Genomic DNA, 15365 nt, shown 5'->3' on the forward strand with positions numbered 1-15365 from the left:
CCGGGTTTGGTTGGGTCTTTACCATTTTGTACATTTTTGGTTGTGTTTGTAGCATCCTCAGAGTTTGTGCCCGATGCTCCCAGATCAGCATCATTTTGATTAGTTATCTCCATATCATTGTTGTTGTTGGAGCTTGTATTTTTGTCATTTGGATTATTCTTATTTTTCTTATTCTTGTCACCATTCAGTTCAATCAATAGTTCACTTTTTAGGATATTATCCATAAGTTTTAAATCACTTTTGCTCTTCTTTACAATTCTTCCACTTTTAGTTATTAATCTGTCCCTCACAGAGGGTTGGGTTTTTACTTCTGCAATGACCTTTGGTGAGGGAGGCAGTGGCTTCTTTGGTAGTTTGGGTACAGTTTTGAGTACAAACTTATCCTTGAGCTGGGGTCCGTTCTCCAGCAATAATTGCACTTTATCATCAGTGGAGAGCACCGTCACATTATCAGTGAGTCTCCGTATGATTGCCTCATTGTTGTTATTATTTTTGGCCGCCTCCTTCCGACCTGCCAACGACTTGGTCTTACCAACTTTCTTTTTGTTAGCTGCACTTTTGGGTGCATTTAGTCTACTCTTGGCGTTAGCCATGGCTAGACGATTAGTAAGCTTACTATTTTTACAGCAAGCGATAGAAACCCGCCACCATTTGTGAAGTTAGTAACGTCGCTGCGCAGAAAATACCAGCGGAATATTTACTTACATGCAGTATATATAAATAATATTAGCGTATACAATAATCACCTCTAACAGTACGGGGCGTGCAGATAAGAGGCTTGTTTGCACAACGGTGCTCTAATAATGTGTGAAGGACGTTTCTTTTGTCTTTAATAATAACGATAATATTCTATTACCTTAGCGTAACACTGAACGCTAGAACTATATCCATTATGGTATTACACTTTGCACACTTGGTTCAACATATTTGCAATGAAACAATTCCTTTATTTATTTTATTATTTGAAATACGATGCAAATTAGAACTTGATTCGATCGACTATGAAAAAAATACATTCGGTCCGGTGACTTCATGTAGAATGACAAGGATAGACAATGTCTAAATTGCTGTCATAATATGGCGTTACTAGCGACATCTAGCGTATATTATTATCAACCATGACAAGTTAAGAATTTAAATTAGATGCGCATGAATAAATGAATACGTATAAAAGGTGTTACATTATTTTATGTAAGATTCATGCTTATCTAGAATGATGCGGTAAGTATTTAAAGAGATAAATTAATTTTTAGACGGCACATTAACGCTATCTCTGGGCAAATCTACCAAACTAATATTTTAAATAAAAATACACATATATTCATCTACATATATGCAACGGGTGGAGTACGGACTACACCCAAAGAGCAAAGTGAGGAAAAGACCCTCCCTTCCCGGGAGGTATAACGAAAATAATATTTCGTTATTCGCGACCACCAATCACAACACACGTTATTTATAGACGAGTCGCAAGTCGAACTGAGTCGCTCGATGTCGATCCCATTAGCTAACTGAGGATGTTATGAGACCTTCGCACTATTTTTACGATTCATTTGTTTGTTTTTTACATTGGTCGCCTGTAAAATAAGGATTATATGTAAAGTATTAGCGTGTGTTGCGACAAATATTTATTTGGTTTATTGTAAATGCTTTTCATGACTTTACTAGGCTTGTGGTAATGCGTTGATGTCTTTCATACTCGTAGGAGATTATTAGTGGAAAGATTTCAACGACTATCTTAACCAGTTTTTAGTTATTTTTTCTTGAAGATATCGGTGATTTTCCTGTCATCTATAGATGTAAATAGGAATCATTTTACACATATTAAATTATTCAATACTTGCTAAGCTTTTCTTAGCATGGCGTTAGGCTCAATGCGTTGTAATGAGCAGACTCTTTAATAGTTATTTAATTGGAGCAAAAACTAGACACGTGGGGACTTGAATGCATAAAAACTGTCGTAATTACCTTGTAGAAGTGTACCATGGTAAAAAGTACGGAATCCTAGGTTGAAACCACCAAGTCGGTTACACGATTAATACTAGTACCTACAGTAGCAAATTACTTATGTACAAATAAATAATAATATCGTTGAGTAGTTGATTATTTTAATAATTGTAAAAGTATTAATTTGTTAAATTACAACTTGTAATAAATAAATAAAAAAATATAAGCTACGGCTAACGTAATTGGCCAACATAGTGGTTGCAAACGATGATGTACTAAGAGGTATTAACTATGCCATTACCAGGGACTAAAGAATATGTATTTACAAAAAAATATTTTCAATTTGAGAAGTATTGTATACTTATAGGCACATCTAAGATGGTACCTGCGAAGTAAGCATGTATTCTCAATTCAAAATAATAATGCGATCGAATTTCGTCACAGGGGCACGACCCGGTCCCGTTCTCTAAAGAACGGAAACACTTCAGGATCATTGACCTCACTATCAAGGATGACAGACCTAGTGAAGGAATTAACTGGCACAAATTATTAAGATTCATAAGATAAATTAAAACACATTCATATACAGTTTCTACGTTTATTAATTATTTTTTTGATGTTGATGTTGATTCTTTTTATTAGGATCTATCCATATAAACACCATTCAAATTATACTTATAAGGACTAAATTATAATTCATATGATTTACAAATCATAATAATACTGGCCCTGTATTATATGCTGTCCCACTGTTGGGCACATGTCTCCTCTACTAATGAGAGGGAATTACTAATTTACGAATCATGTCTGGCATAAATAAAAATAAAATATGAGTAAATCAATTTTATTTCTCTGTATGTTATAAAGTATTTAACAATCTATTCTAATAATACAATATTATTACTAACTAAGTATTATACAATAGACAGATTGCTAGGTGAGAGTGTAAGCATGCTTGTCAATATCCTATACTTATACCTATTATTATATACATTTAAATTTGTTTAAAGTTCTACGTTTAGGTATTGATCTACTTTAACTTTTATTCAAAATGCATAATTGGATAATTAATGGTTATCTACAATATTGTCAAACAAGTTCTGGCGACATGAAAATTCACAATAAACTGATAGTGGATAAATTACATATTTATGTTCATGATAATTAAATGAACACACAAACTGTTGCGTAGGTATTGCGCTTATTTGCATTGTTTACGTAATATTGTATACTAATGACAATATGCTCGTTTTAAAAATTATGTACACGACGATTCGACGTACCTAAATTATGGAAAATCGTTCTAAAGTTGGAGCCATGAACGTTGCGGAGAAATGATGTTAAATATTGCGAGAGTACTTATTCATTCGGATCGCACCCTACCTAATAACGGATAAAATAATTACTACTTATATTTATTAACAGTGAATCAGCGTTTAGCTTCGTCATTAATTTATTTATTATTTATACATATCGACGCGTGAAAAGCAGTCTCATAAGCAATTAATGTACCGAAAATGAGTTATATAATTGTTTGGATTTGCCAGATTTTTCTGTGTTGTTTGATCTATGTTTTGTAGCTATAAAATAATTTCAATATCATTAGATATTTTTTGTTATAAAGTAAATAGTTTATTATGAATTTTCTTATTAATATGAAAACTTTAAACCGTTATACTTCAAATTTTACTGATTGTCGCTTAGATATGATTGCCTTTCAGTATCGATTTATAACACTATATCAGGCACAAAGGCAATCAGGCACTAATATGATTAATGCCTTAGTGCTTCGGTTAACAGTTCAAGTTCAACATGTAAATAAATACATACATATAAACGTAATCAAGCCTACGTTTATGTTAGCATATATGTAATGAATTAAATAATTTATTCGAACCCGTAAAATATTTATTCGATGTAGACTGTTTATATCGGTTCCTTCCTATATATTATTAAAAATACCTACATTCAAATTAATAATCACGTTATATACTATTTAATATATTTTATTTTAGTAATATTTAGTAATTAATAAATTATAAAACTGATGGACTTCTAAGTACAACAGCAACTAGACAAAATTTTAGCGTCTTTAGTTTTCCAATATGAAACTGTTGAGTTTAATGTTAAAAGCACTTAGAGCTAGTTCGGCTTTGCATAAACTAAGCACAAATCTCGGACTATTTTGTGGCCTCTATAATATTATAGGTGGACGCGGCTTTCTCCATTGTCCGCTCACAATGCCCCACAGTTTGCACCACAAACGGACGGTCTTGCTCAACAAACAGACAATGACATTGTTTATACGCCGTGTAGACAAAATTTTGACAAAAAACTTCCCGCAGGTGTCTATGACCTAATGTATGACTGACAATAAATAAAATTTTATAATACAAGCGAGTTAATTTTTGGAAAATGAGCATTACCACCGAGACATACGAATAGTTACATTGGCATAAGTATCTAATGTAAGTTTGTCAATCTTAAACTAATGAACGGACCACGGACTGAGGCCCAGCAGTGAGATTTCTGATACATTTCTTCGTACACAGGCTGTGGCGTAACAGGGTGATAGGATGGGAAAAATGTCAGGGCCCATTATAACCACGAAGCCACTCTCGATAACATGCAAATCCTGACTGGTGACGGATGCTAGTACATGTGTCAGATCACCGAGCTAAACGGTCGACCATCTCCCCCCTTCTTTCCAGGAACTAGAAGGATCTCTGTTAGCTCGATGTCAATCGCAGTAAAAAAGTTCCATCCGATTTGTCACGGGCCTCAACGACATATTTAAGCCATTGTACCTTGGTACTTATCTATAGCGTGCTTCTTGCCCCTATGATAATGAAAACAATTTATCCTTGGCAAAATATTTATTTTCAACTTGCATGGATAAGAATTTTTGGATGAGACATCAATGATTTATTTGGTCTCAAATAAGACTTTACTGCTTCAAGCTTGTTGATAATAGATCCATCGTTCAAGCCGGCAGATATATCTCTAGAAAAAATTGCAGCATAGCTCTACGGTCTACCTCACATCCCGTCACAGTATATTTTATCACAAATGCAACATCTTATGACAAACATAATTTAGACCAAGGTGCAGCCTGACTTGCGCAAAATTTCAACTATTTCATGGAATACTCTACACAATAGATTGCTGTTACACCGACTACACTTTTTTGGGACAAAGATGATTGACTTGTAACAATGGGTGGCATAGATTTTATCTGTCTGACAAAATTTTATTTTGTTTAATTTTGCACCCGCAGGCATTTACTATGATCATTATAGTATAAATGTTTCTTGTTATTATTGACAAAATATTTACATATCGTGTTAAAAGATGTTTCGTTTTAGTAATAAGCCGCTTTTTGATCTAATAATTAAAAACAAATCAATCATGGTCAAAGTTATAAAAAAATATTTAAGTAAAATATACCGAATATACCAAACTACTCTAGGAGTCATATACAACGTAAATACCAGTCTAAATATTCTAGATGCTCTCATAATTATCTAGTAGATACTAAGTATTCCAGGCCAATAATGAAACCATTTAAAGCCTCTTGAGCAATCTCATGAAATTCCAAAGGGCATTGTAAACCAAGCCTACGCTTACGTGATAACGGATGCATTCTAATCTCAGATAACATATACAAGGAAAGAGGTCAACAAACTGCACTACTTGGTCAACAAACGCACCGCCCTAATTTCCTATTATAATAACGTCACACTCTAGTAACCGGCTTCTGTTCGATGTCAACGTAGATAAAAAATAATAGGTGCGATGTACTCACGTCTTTGTTATTTAGGTGTCTGAGCTTTCACTGTTCAGCGGAAAAAAAACTGTCTCGTCTCATCATACAAAGCATTAAAAAGAAACCCTATTGCCATTTTCCCTGGTGCAGCGGATACAAATCCAATGAATGACACGCAGGTTCGATTCTTGCGCTAAGAAAATGGTGATGCGCAAATATTTGACTCGCATCTGGGTGTTGTAGGATTAAAAATTCTTTATTTATGGTATGGTGGTAAGATGGCGCAATATCGAGGAATGTCACGCGCAGGGCTGAGGTTTTTTTTTTTATAATTATGTATTCGTTTTTCTAAGGCAATGTCATACCTGCAAGGGCTGAACTGAGCAGTCTTAATTCGAATCCTGGGTCAACTAAGGAACTAGATCCCCAGAGGGACATCAGACAAGCGACCCGTCGTAAAACTACAACAATAAAAATTTTAAACATAAAAAGTAACTTATCTAACATAAATTCAATATTGTGTCAATAATGGACACCCCCATTCAGGTCCTTATTGCAATATAGTTCAACCGACAGTGCAGATGACATTTTGATTTGATTTAATATAAGTACCTACTTCATAATATATTTACTATCACACGACGGTCACATCGTGGGGACATCTCGCGTCTTCATTTCTCGCTCTAATTGTCTCCTCTCGCCAAGCCTACGCCAAGCATTTGTGGCAAAATATACCCCGCCGTACTAAGCGGGGATTGTTTTCCAAAGATGCGGTTCTTATTGTCTTTCTTTATTCTACGGCAACGTCTCGCAGCGGTTGCAAGTATTTGCAGACCGTTTTATTATTGCTCGCGACGCCAAAAATTCGCGGTCGATTCTTTTCATCGGATTTTTTAAAAATCTGGTTTCGTGTTTTATTGTGGTTAAAGAAATGAGATTCTGGTGGATGTTTGTATTATTTGCAAAAACAGCTTCGGCAAGTGATAATGAGTTGCCAACTGCAGATGGTGAAAAAGGTAATCAACAATAGTGTTCGTTACGTTTGAAATTTATGACTACAAAAATATGCTGTAGATGAAATACTTTAGTGTGTAATTTAGGAAATTTAAATTGTGCCTACAAAGACACATTTTAGAAGCGTGAATTTGGAATAGCCGACAAATATCTTTTTAATACTTGTAAGTTTATCGATTTAACTGTTTTACAATGTCCGGGTTTTGTATAATTTTAATGTTTATTGTTACTTAATCCTTTCCATTTGTAATTACAACACCAAATATGTAATTAGCACATTTCCCACGATTTCTTTTTATAATAACAATGACTAATTCCGTATTGTTTAAACTGTAAGGAAACTGACACTATATATTATATGTATATATGGTACGCAATTTAACTTCAATTATTTCCACGCGCTTGCACATCGAACAATAGAGGAGAAAACAAAGTAGTCTCCATAGAAAATTCTTAATTACAAGTTAACTTTCGATTTTATCTAGATGCGGTATTTGGACCGGACTCTAGTAATTTTTATTTTTATCTTGAGCACATTGCATATTAAAAAGCAGTGCTTGATTTCGATTCCCTTGACTGGATACTGGTCAATGTTCGTATGACAAATACTTTTCCGGGACATGAGTTTTGTTGCTGAAATTACCTATTTAATACCAAACGTGCGACACGACGTGTTTTGCTATAAGATCTAATATAGAACCTACAAAAACTAATGTAATGAAATAGGTACCATAGTTTACCTTACCATTCTTTTAGGAATATCTTGTACATATCTAATTTTTTCTGCGCAAGTTACAGATATTTAAATTTCCATTAAATTCTCGTTTTCAGAGTCACGCTTTCTGCCCCTTTTTGAAGTCAAACGATTCGACGATAGACCGGTTAGCTACGGGCCGGGCTTACCTCCCCTGACGACCGTGCCCATCGCTGGAGAACGATGCTCGGCTAGGCTGGAATCGGCTTTAGATCAACTGAAGAGGAGGAAACGGACTCAACCAAAAAATCTTGATATGCCACTGGTTAGTTGTAGATGAATAAATACGAAATATATTTCATGTACAGCCTGGATTTAAGGGGTTGATTACCTATGATCAAGTATAACTTGTTTTGCTGCTCACAGGAGCATTACGGATTTATATTTTGAAATTGTTTATCTTTTTACTTATTTGTTTGAATATGGAATGGTTTCTGTTGCTTAGTATAAAAATCACTAATGTTTCTTGTACCGTCGAAACAAATTTGAATTATCCCAGAAAAAAAAATTGGTTCAAAGGTTTGAAAATGTTACTTATTTCTTACTTTTTTCAGAGCCAAAGCTTCGAGCTAAATGGATACAGTCTGTATCAGCAAATGCGGTCTGCACCCATGGACATGTACGTGACCCGCATGCGCGTTCGCCTTCCGCAGAACTCCAACTGGGTCCGCGTAGAAAAGTGCTACTTCGACCCTCGAAATGTCTCCTTAGACACCATGCTTTTATTTCACGACTTGACCATAAGCGGCAACGTAGATTTGTATGACGCCAATGAACTTGATAGGAACTCCGCAAACAAAAGGCGTAGGAGACATTTTGCAGAATCTAGAGCACTTGACAACCATCCTGACGATCTGTACAGACTTCGCGGTAACGGCTGCAATATGATACTGAGATTGAGGAAGGCCGGTATAGGCTTTCATACAAGACCTTTGAACCAACAACCGGGCAAGTTCAACGTCAAAACTGATTCAGAATTCGTGGAGCCAGGCTTCATCAGCGTCTACGCATATGGTTGCGAGAAGTATATCAACAGATATTCAGTTAGGAACAAGGATAACTTACCTCTTCGCCGAAGAAGGAGATCTGATGAATTGACTTTCAACCTTCGACTTGATACTGCCTCGGCACCAGACAGTCGCTCCGCCGACAATACTTGGGACGTGGTCTACGAACCTCGCAATAGAATAAACTATGAACGAAGTAAGCTATTTCGGCCTGACGACGATTTGGATGAAGTCGAAGATATATCCAGAGAAATGGAGGACATATTTACCAAAGGTATAAGGACACTGCTCACAACTTACATGAAGAAAGAACTGCAGCCTGCTATCAAGGATACACTTATGAGAAATATGGGTTATGTGATATCATATGGATAGGCAGAAATAATTGCCATGATGCACAAGATCAGTTAATATTACGATTTAGAAACACTATGTAATGTTGATAGAAATTAAATAATGGCAATTAATACTACAAAGTTTTTGGGGTTGAAACTGGCAGTGTTATATTTTAATTCATTTTATAAATATATCATTAAATATATGAAGCCAGTTTCTGATTATTTTGTAATTAAAAATCTGTAAAAATTAAACATATTCAACTGTGCAAAATTTTGCTAATGAATTAGCAAGTGATCATTGGAGGTTGTTTAAATTTTGCACCTAGTTTTTATATTTCATTAACAAAATGCAGCATAAAACATTCTGAATATATAAATTTCTAACATTAAGCGATGAATCTGCAAAAGCTATGGAGAATATATAGCTGAAGCACTGAAATATGTTAAAACCTATTATGTTTGAACCTTTTCGCCACAAATTGTAATAACTCAAATGTATAAGAATAAATTTTAATAAACAATAAAATAATGATATACAAGAACACATTTAAGCATGTTAATCTTAAGAACTAACAGTGTTATCTAATATCACAGAAATTTTTTGATAACAATGCTTTTCGTAATCATCAGTAAACAGTCTCAATGATGTGCTACTTCCCATCATATTCAATTTGCTATTACAGTATTGCAAAAAAAACAACAAAAATTTGTGAACTATTCTATACAAATACAGCCCCACGAAAATAACAATTATTTGTAAATGCATAAGGTTAAATATTCCACTAAATAATGTGATATAATTATGAAGGTATCTTCAATAAAAGTACCTTCAAAGCATAAAAATTGCTAATGGCGTACAGATAATACTCAGATATCCTGCAAATTCAACATAGTGCTACAAACCATTGGACTAAGATCATTCATCATACTTACAAACAAACAGAACTTTTTGGCATTACAACAATTTAGATATAGTTTAGCTAAAAGTCATTCCACAGTCTCAATTTAAATTTGACTTAAGTCTTACAATGATTACCAATAGTACATTTATTATTCTTACATAGACATCAGTCGACATAGTTCCTGCCTTATAAAATTTATAGAATCCTAGCTCTTTTAATCAATTGGTTATTAGACCAAAAATATATCTAAACATAACCATTGGCTGATCAGAAATATTCTGTTGTGGATTTGATCCTTTTCCCTAAACTACATCTTCATTGTAACAAAACTTAGACTTAAAACATAAAATGAGCAACATTAGTTAGGAAGTTTAGATGTTATAAATTATCAATACATGCAATATTAAATTGCATTCAGATCATTCCCACCGCAAGGTCATTTGATATTCAACGCTGCATCTTCAACATTAAATGTTTAATTTCATCATACACCGCAAAATGTAATGCTGAGACTAAAACTGCTTTCAACATACTTGGCCCGTACCCTTTATAGAGTGCCAGAAATCCTTCCTCTGTTATTGTCAACTTGATACAATGTAATAAGCCATTGCAATACATTTGCTTGCCAAAGTTCTGTCTGTGCTGTTGGAAGCCTTGTATCTGTAACCTCTTCTTTACCAAGTCAAACGGATATATCATTGTTTTAGCGACAACCCCAGCTATTGAACCAGCTATCAAATTTGCCATTAATGAACATTCGGATGTACCTATTGTGTCTCTTTGGAAGTATTCTATTTGCCTTAATAAGTTGTCTGTGAACAGTTTATATACAGCAAATTGTATTCCTGCATGTGGTGCAATCTGCCCCAATGTTGGAACCAGACCTTTGAACAATGCAGATGGGCCTTCTCTTTTGGCCATAGTAGAAAATGCATGTATAAATCCCTTGTATGCTTTCCGAGTTTTCTCTTCAGCTATTAACCTTGTGCGGACTGTATCGAAAGGGAATGACGCTATTGTGGCTATGGTGGCTGCGATGGCGCCATTATTAAAATTTATCCAGTGACTGTGTGCAATGTAAAAGTCATGATCAGATTTCTGACAAAGTTGTGTTAATTTTTCAAAAGTAGAAAATTGCAGGATACCGTATGATATTGATAAAAGCTGAGCGGGCACATGACCGCTCCAAAGCGTGCAAAATCCTTCATCTTTGACAATTGCGACAATTGCCTGCATCATTGAGCTGTATTTTGACCCTTTCTTTGAGCTGATAGGTTCTATTTGAAGTTGAAACCTTATTTTTAAGACGTCCAGGGGCTGCGCCACTGCACGTGTGAAGGCTCCAGCCAAACCACCGGCAAACGCAGATTGCCATACAGATATTTTCGAATCAGAGTATTGAACTAACTGCACCATATTAATTTCTATAGAAGAACACCTCAAACATTACTCTTTCTCAAGATACTCTAAAAATTTAATGCTTTATTACGTAATTTAAAGAAAATATAGAAAAAGTAAATAATGCTGCATCCAAATATCACTGTAACGTCAAAATCCAATATTTAAAATGTCAATTATTGTCAATTATTATTAGTTTTGAAGGGAAACCAGAGTAACAATTATTGTCAATATTATTTCTTGTTACAGTTCGGAAAACTATCTCAGGCAAAACTTTTAAAAATTATAATGAAACTCTTACAAATAGGTACATATTTAATCTTGTATTTATTCGTGAAATTTGTAATAATCGTAAATAAAACAAAATCAATGATATTATAAAATAAACAAAAATCGATTTAACAGTCACAAATAGCATTTGACAAAAGCGGTAAGTAGCAACGTAACATCTTTTTTCTATCCCCTTCTTTCGTAAAAATGCCTCATCTGTTTTATTTTTTAGGCCTTTCGTTCGGTCTACATCGTTCAAAATTGACATGTATATAAAAATGTCAAGCTGCTTTCAAGTTGACAAATGACATAAGAAAATTTGCCTTCATCATTCGTTCAATAAATTGTTTGTAGGTCGTAGGTTTGTCGTCGATTTGCTGTAAATATATTTTTCAAAATGTCTTCACCCCTTGAAAATCTTGAAACTCAACTAGAAATGTTCATTGAAAATGTGCGACAGATAAGAATCATTGTCAGCGACTTTCAGCCGCAAGGTCAAAGTGTACTGAACCAAAAAATGTAAGAATTTGATGTATTTATCTATCTTCTGTATTGTAGGATGTATCATAATAATTAACATAACAATAATTTGTAAACGTTTTGCATATTTCAGCCAATCACTTGTTACTGGACTACAAGAAATAGATAAACTGAGATCGCAAGTACACGATATTCATGTTCCTACAGAGGTTTTTGAGTAAGTATTGACAAAGTTTTAATGCCATCTATTATTGTGGGGGCTCCGCCTGCAATAATCTCAATCTCTGAAGTCAGTCTCTTAACACTGGGGACTGTAGGCTACATACTGGGGAATAATGTAGCTCTTTATTAGGGACAGAATTTTCAATACCTTGGTGCATGGATGTGTTGTAACAAAATTTATAAGTTTATTTAATGGAATATACATAATATATTGTTTGTACTTATTTCAGACAAATTGTTAAGCTTGTTTTGATATGGCAGCTTTCTATTTGAAAATGTCCATGCTTCCATTTGTCTAGTAAAATCATTTGTAAAATTAACACCACAGTGCTCCACAGGGCTGAGATCAAGTTCAGTACTATTTCAACATCAAGATTCCTTCCATTTTAATATTATAGGGACAGTTAGCTGTTCTGTTTTATAGCAATTTGTCCATATGCAAACCTACTAAAACTGGTTGATAAGCTTTTCTGTAACATGACATACATACTATTTTCCTTTCTCTTAAAATATATTGCATATTGAGTTTACAAATTGTAGAATTAATAAACCATTTTTTTTTTCAGCTACATTGATCAAGGACGTAACCCACAGCTCTACACAAAAGATTGCATAGACAAGGCCCTAGCAAAGAATGAAGAGGTCAAAGGAAAAATAGATTCTTACAAGAGATTCAAAAGCCATTTACAGTCTGAATTGTCCAAAACCTTCCCCAACGAGATAGCCAAGTATAAAGCTATAAGGGGAGGTGAATAATCTATTAGTTTTATTCCAATTATTAATATAAGTAATATGTAATTGAGATTTTTTTTTAATACAGTGTGAAGCAAATAGATGTAAATTTTTATTCAAACACATATTTCTAAGACTAAATGGAATATTAACATTAATAAATTCTGTATAAGATCTTTGTTTCCAACATTTTGTTCTAAATTTAAATTTATTGGTGGTTAATTGTTTATTGAAAACAGTTGTTCTTCATAAGTCACTCTGTAGCATTATAATTATATTGTACAAGAACATAAATATCCATTTTATTTAGTAAAGCTAACATTTTCTTAGCTGGGCCAAGCCTTTTGAATTGATCTCCATTTTGTATGCCTAGAAAATTAAATCTGTAAAACCTTTTTTTAAATATTTGATCTTCAGACGTTATATAATTTATAGTATAGTATTTTTTTAAATAAGTTTTTAATAATCTGTCCTTGTATATCAATGAATTTAATAAAACAAAATTGAGAATCATTAAAAAATTTCCTTTTATTATAGAAATATTAATAAACATATAATTTCATTCAGTAAATATTAAATTTCAAAGCTGACCACATAAGCTGTTAATTTAGTAAAAAGAAAGCAATTGGAGAATATAAAAGATCAATAATTATGAAAATATAGAATTAAGAAACACTCTCATTTTCAAAAGCAGTTTCATAAATTGAGAATTTAGATTTATAGATTTCCAAGAAAATAGAAATTAAACATTGGCAATAGTCAGCCTTTCCATAAACACGGGTAATAAAAATGTTATAAAACTACAAATTATTATAAGGGCGTCTATACAATTTAAAAGGTAAATAAATAAACACAATAAGGGCATGTTTCTGACAATAAAACATTTGTAACATTCAATTAAAATACGAAAAATAATTTTAAAAGAATCAAAACACGGCCTTAAAATTCACATCTATACTAATTGTAAAAGAAACGTTTCGAGAGATATTTGTATGTTATTAACTATACAGTTAACGAAACAGTACCTCTCTAGTCGGACAAAATGTCATAAAATTTTTAAACTATTACAATTTACATGATTTACATGATATAGACCTCAGGCGTGCCAGTATCATGAAGAATCGTTTCCGATTTCGTTTGGTCCTCTATATTTTGGTTATTTTCTGTATCGCACAGTACATTTTCGTTGTCTTTGTCATTTACATGCCCTAAATCGCGTAAACATTCATCCCACATTTGATAAAATTCTTTTTTAATTGGATCTACTAATTGAGATTTGTTGGTGATGTAAACATAGTTCCAGTGGTCTGAGGAACGATCGTTGCCCCAGTTTAGTGTGCCTGTCATCAGAACTCGATCGTCAACTAAACAGAATTTGTGTTGCATCTTGAATGGCTCTGTGATTTTGTATTTTATTTCAGCTCCTAGAACAAGTTTGTCATATTTTAAGATACCAATATAACACGATTCTGATAAACTTTAAATGAACTGTTATAGTCGCGTGTATCCAACAGAACGAACTTGGAATTCCCAGTTTTTAAAGGGTTTGAAAATTATTCATTTCTGACGAAGACAGTGTTTGTAAATTTTTTCCTGCATAAAAAAAATTTAAATACAAATACTTAAATCTATACTTATCGTAAAGTCCTTACCCGCTTCCTTAAGTTCCTTTATAAAGAACTCGTTCGACTCGTTGCATCTATGCTGGTCGACTATGATGCGAATTGTGATATTTTTCTTCTTTAATATATTAATCAATCGTCCCTGAATTGCCGCGTTGTGGATACCAGGCATGCACACGTTAACGTTTGATTTAGCTGATTCTACGTAACTCATTAATTTATCAAAACAGTTGTGTGCATTATATTGCAGTTTACAAAATACCATGACTTCGTTTATTGCAGTATTCCGACTCTTGTAATAATAAGCCGCGGCGTACACAACACAAGTTATTGCAAACGCTGCCACTGACGATAGAATACGTGGATTTAATCTCATTTTAGGTGATTGAAAACATATATATTTCCGGAGACGCACTAAGACCGATCTAATAATTTTATACTTTGAAATAAAATATAGAGGTCAGTGCGTGGTGGCACCATCACCAACAGTAGTTTTTGTGTATGTTTTCCGACTACCCTCAATACGCTAAACACCTGTTAACTTGAGCATCGTAGTTAGTACATTTTAGCAATATTTCTAAATAGGTGCTAGGGCCTAGGGCCTATTTCGGAGAAAAAAATTGCGCGTAAGATTAAAAATAGATTGTAAAAATATTCTTCATAGTATGTCCTGTGAATACAATGTGTCTATGAATGAGAAATAAGTACCTATATAAGTTACTATTTCCATAACATATTTAACAACATCCATGTAGAACCACAGGAAAATAATAATTTATCATAGTGAGACTGGAATGTCCCGTCACCCGTCACCAGTGAGGTATTGTTTGGAAAACAATTTATTGTTGAGATCCGCTCAGTTACTGCAAATCTTAGCTTGTCCCGCGCTATATAGTAAAAATACTGAAAAGAA

At 33.6% G+C, this 15365-nt stretch overlaps 5 protein-coding genes across 5 annotated transcripts; 2 read left to right on the forward strand and 3 right to left on the reverse strand.

The window, feature by feature from the left end:
- Nucleotides 1-2: 2 nt before the first annotated feature.
- LOC119189425 (putative mediator of RNA polymerase II transcription subunit 7) lies at nucleotides 3-1294 on the reverse strand (the record flags this gene model as incomplete). The annotated part of the gene is made up of 1 exon (XM_037438980.1): nucleotides 3-1294. A coding segment is annotated over exon 1 (591 nt), but the record flags the coding sequence as incomplete, so codon positions are not given.
- Nucleotides 1295-6339: 5045 nt separating this feature from the next.
- On the forward strand, nucleotides 6340-9029 carry LOC115446725. Its single transcript, XM_030173498.2, has 3 exons — nucleotides 6340-6729; nucleotides 7559-7746; nucleotides 8036-9029. The coding sequence occupies exons 1-3, from the start codon at nucleotides 6645-6647 to the stop codon at nucleotides 8861-8863; spliced, it is 1101 nt and encodes a 366-aa protein (XP_030029358.1). The 5' UTR covers nucleotides 6340-6644; the 3' UTR covers nucleotides 8864-9029.
- Nucleotides 9030-9322: 293 nt separating this feature from the next.
- LOC115446727 (mitochondrial thiamine pyrophosphate carrier-like) lies at nucleotides 9323-11318 on the reverse strand. Its single transcript, XM_030173499.2, has one exon. The coding sequence runs from the start codon at nucleotides 11142-11144 to the stop codon at nucleotides 10176-10178; it is 969 nt and encodes a 322-aa protein (XP_030029359.1). The 5' UTR covers nucleotides 11145-11318; the 3' UTR covers nucleotides 9323-10175.
- A 343-nt stretch (nucleotides 11319-11661) lies between these two features.
- Nucleotides 11662-13183, forward strand: LOC115446729 (mediator of RNA polymerase II transcription subunit 10). Its single transcript, XM_030173501.2, has 3 exons — nucleotides 11662-11915; nucleotides 12010-12093; nucleotides 12665-13183. Exons 1-3 carry the CDS (start codon nucleotides 11794-11796, stop codon nucleotides 12852-12854), a joined length of 396 nt encoding a protein of 131 aa, XP_030029361.1. The 5' UTR covers nucleotides 11662-11793; the 3' UTR covers nucleotides 12855-13183.
- A 581-nt stretch (nucleotides 13184-13764) lies between these two features.
- Nucleotides 13765-15152, reverse strand: LOC115446728 (mitochondrial cardiolipin hydrolase). The gene is made up of 2 exons (XM_030173500.2): nucleotides 14483-15152; nucleotides 13765-14254 (listed from the first exon to the last, which is right to left on the reverse strand). Exons 1-2 carry the CDS (start codon nucleotides 14826-14828, stop codon nucleotides 13911-13913), a joined length of 690 nt encoding a protein of 229 aa, XP_030029360.2. The 5' UTR covers nucleotides 14829-15152; the 3' UTR covers nucleotides 13765-13910.
- Nucleotides 15153-15365: the final 213 nt, after the last annotated feature.

The sequence above is a fragment of the Manduca sexta genome, chromosome 15 (assembly GCF_014839805.1).
Source record: "Manduca sexta isolate Smith_Timp_Sample1 chromosome 15, JHU_Msex_v1.0, whole genome shotgun sequence".
Classification (NCBI taxonomy): Eukaryota; Metazoa; Arthropoda; class Insecta; order Lepidoptera; family Sphingidae; genus Manduca; species Manduca sexta.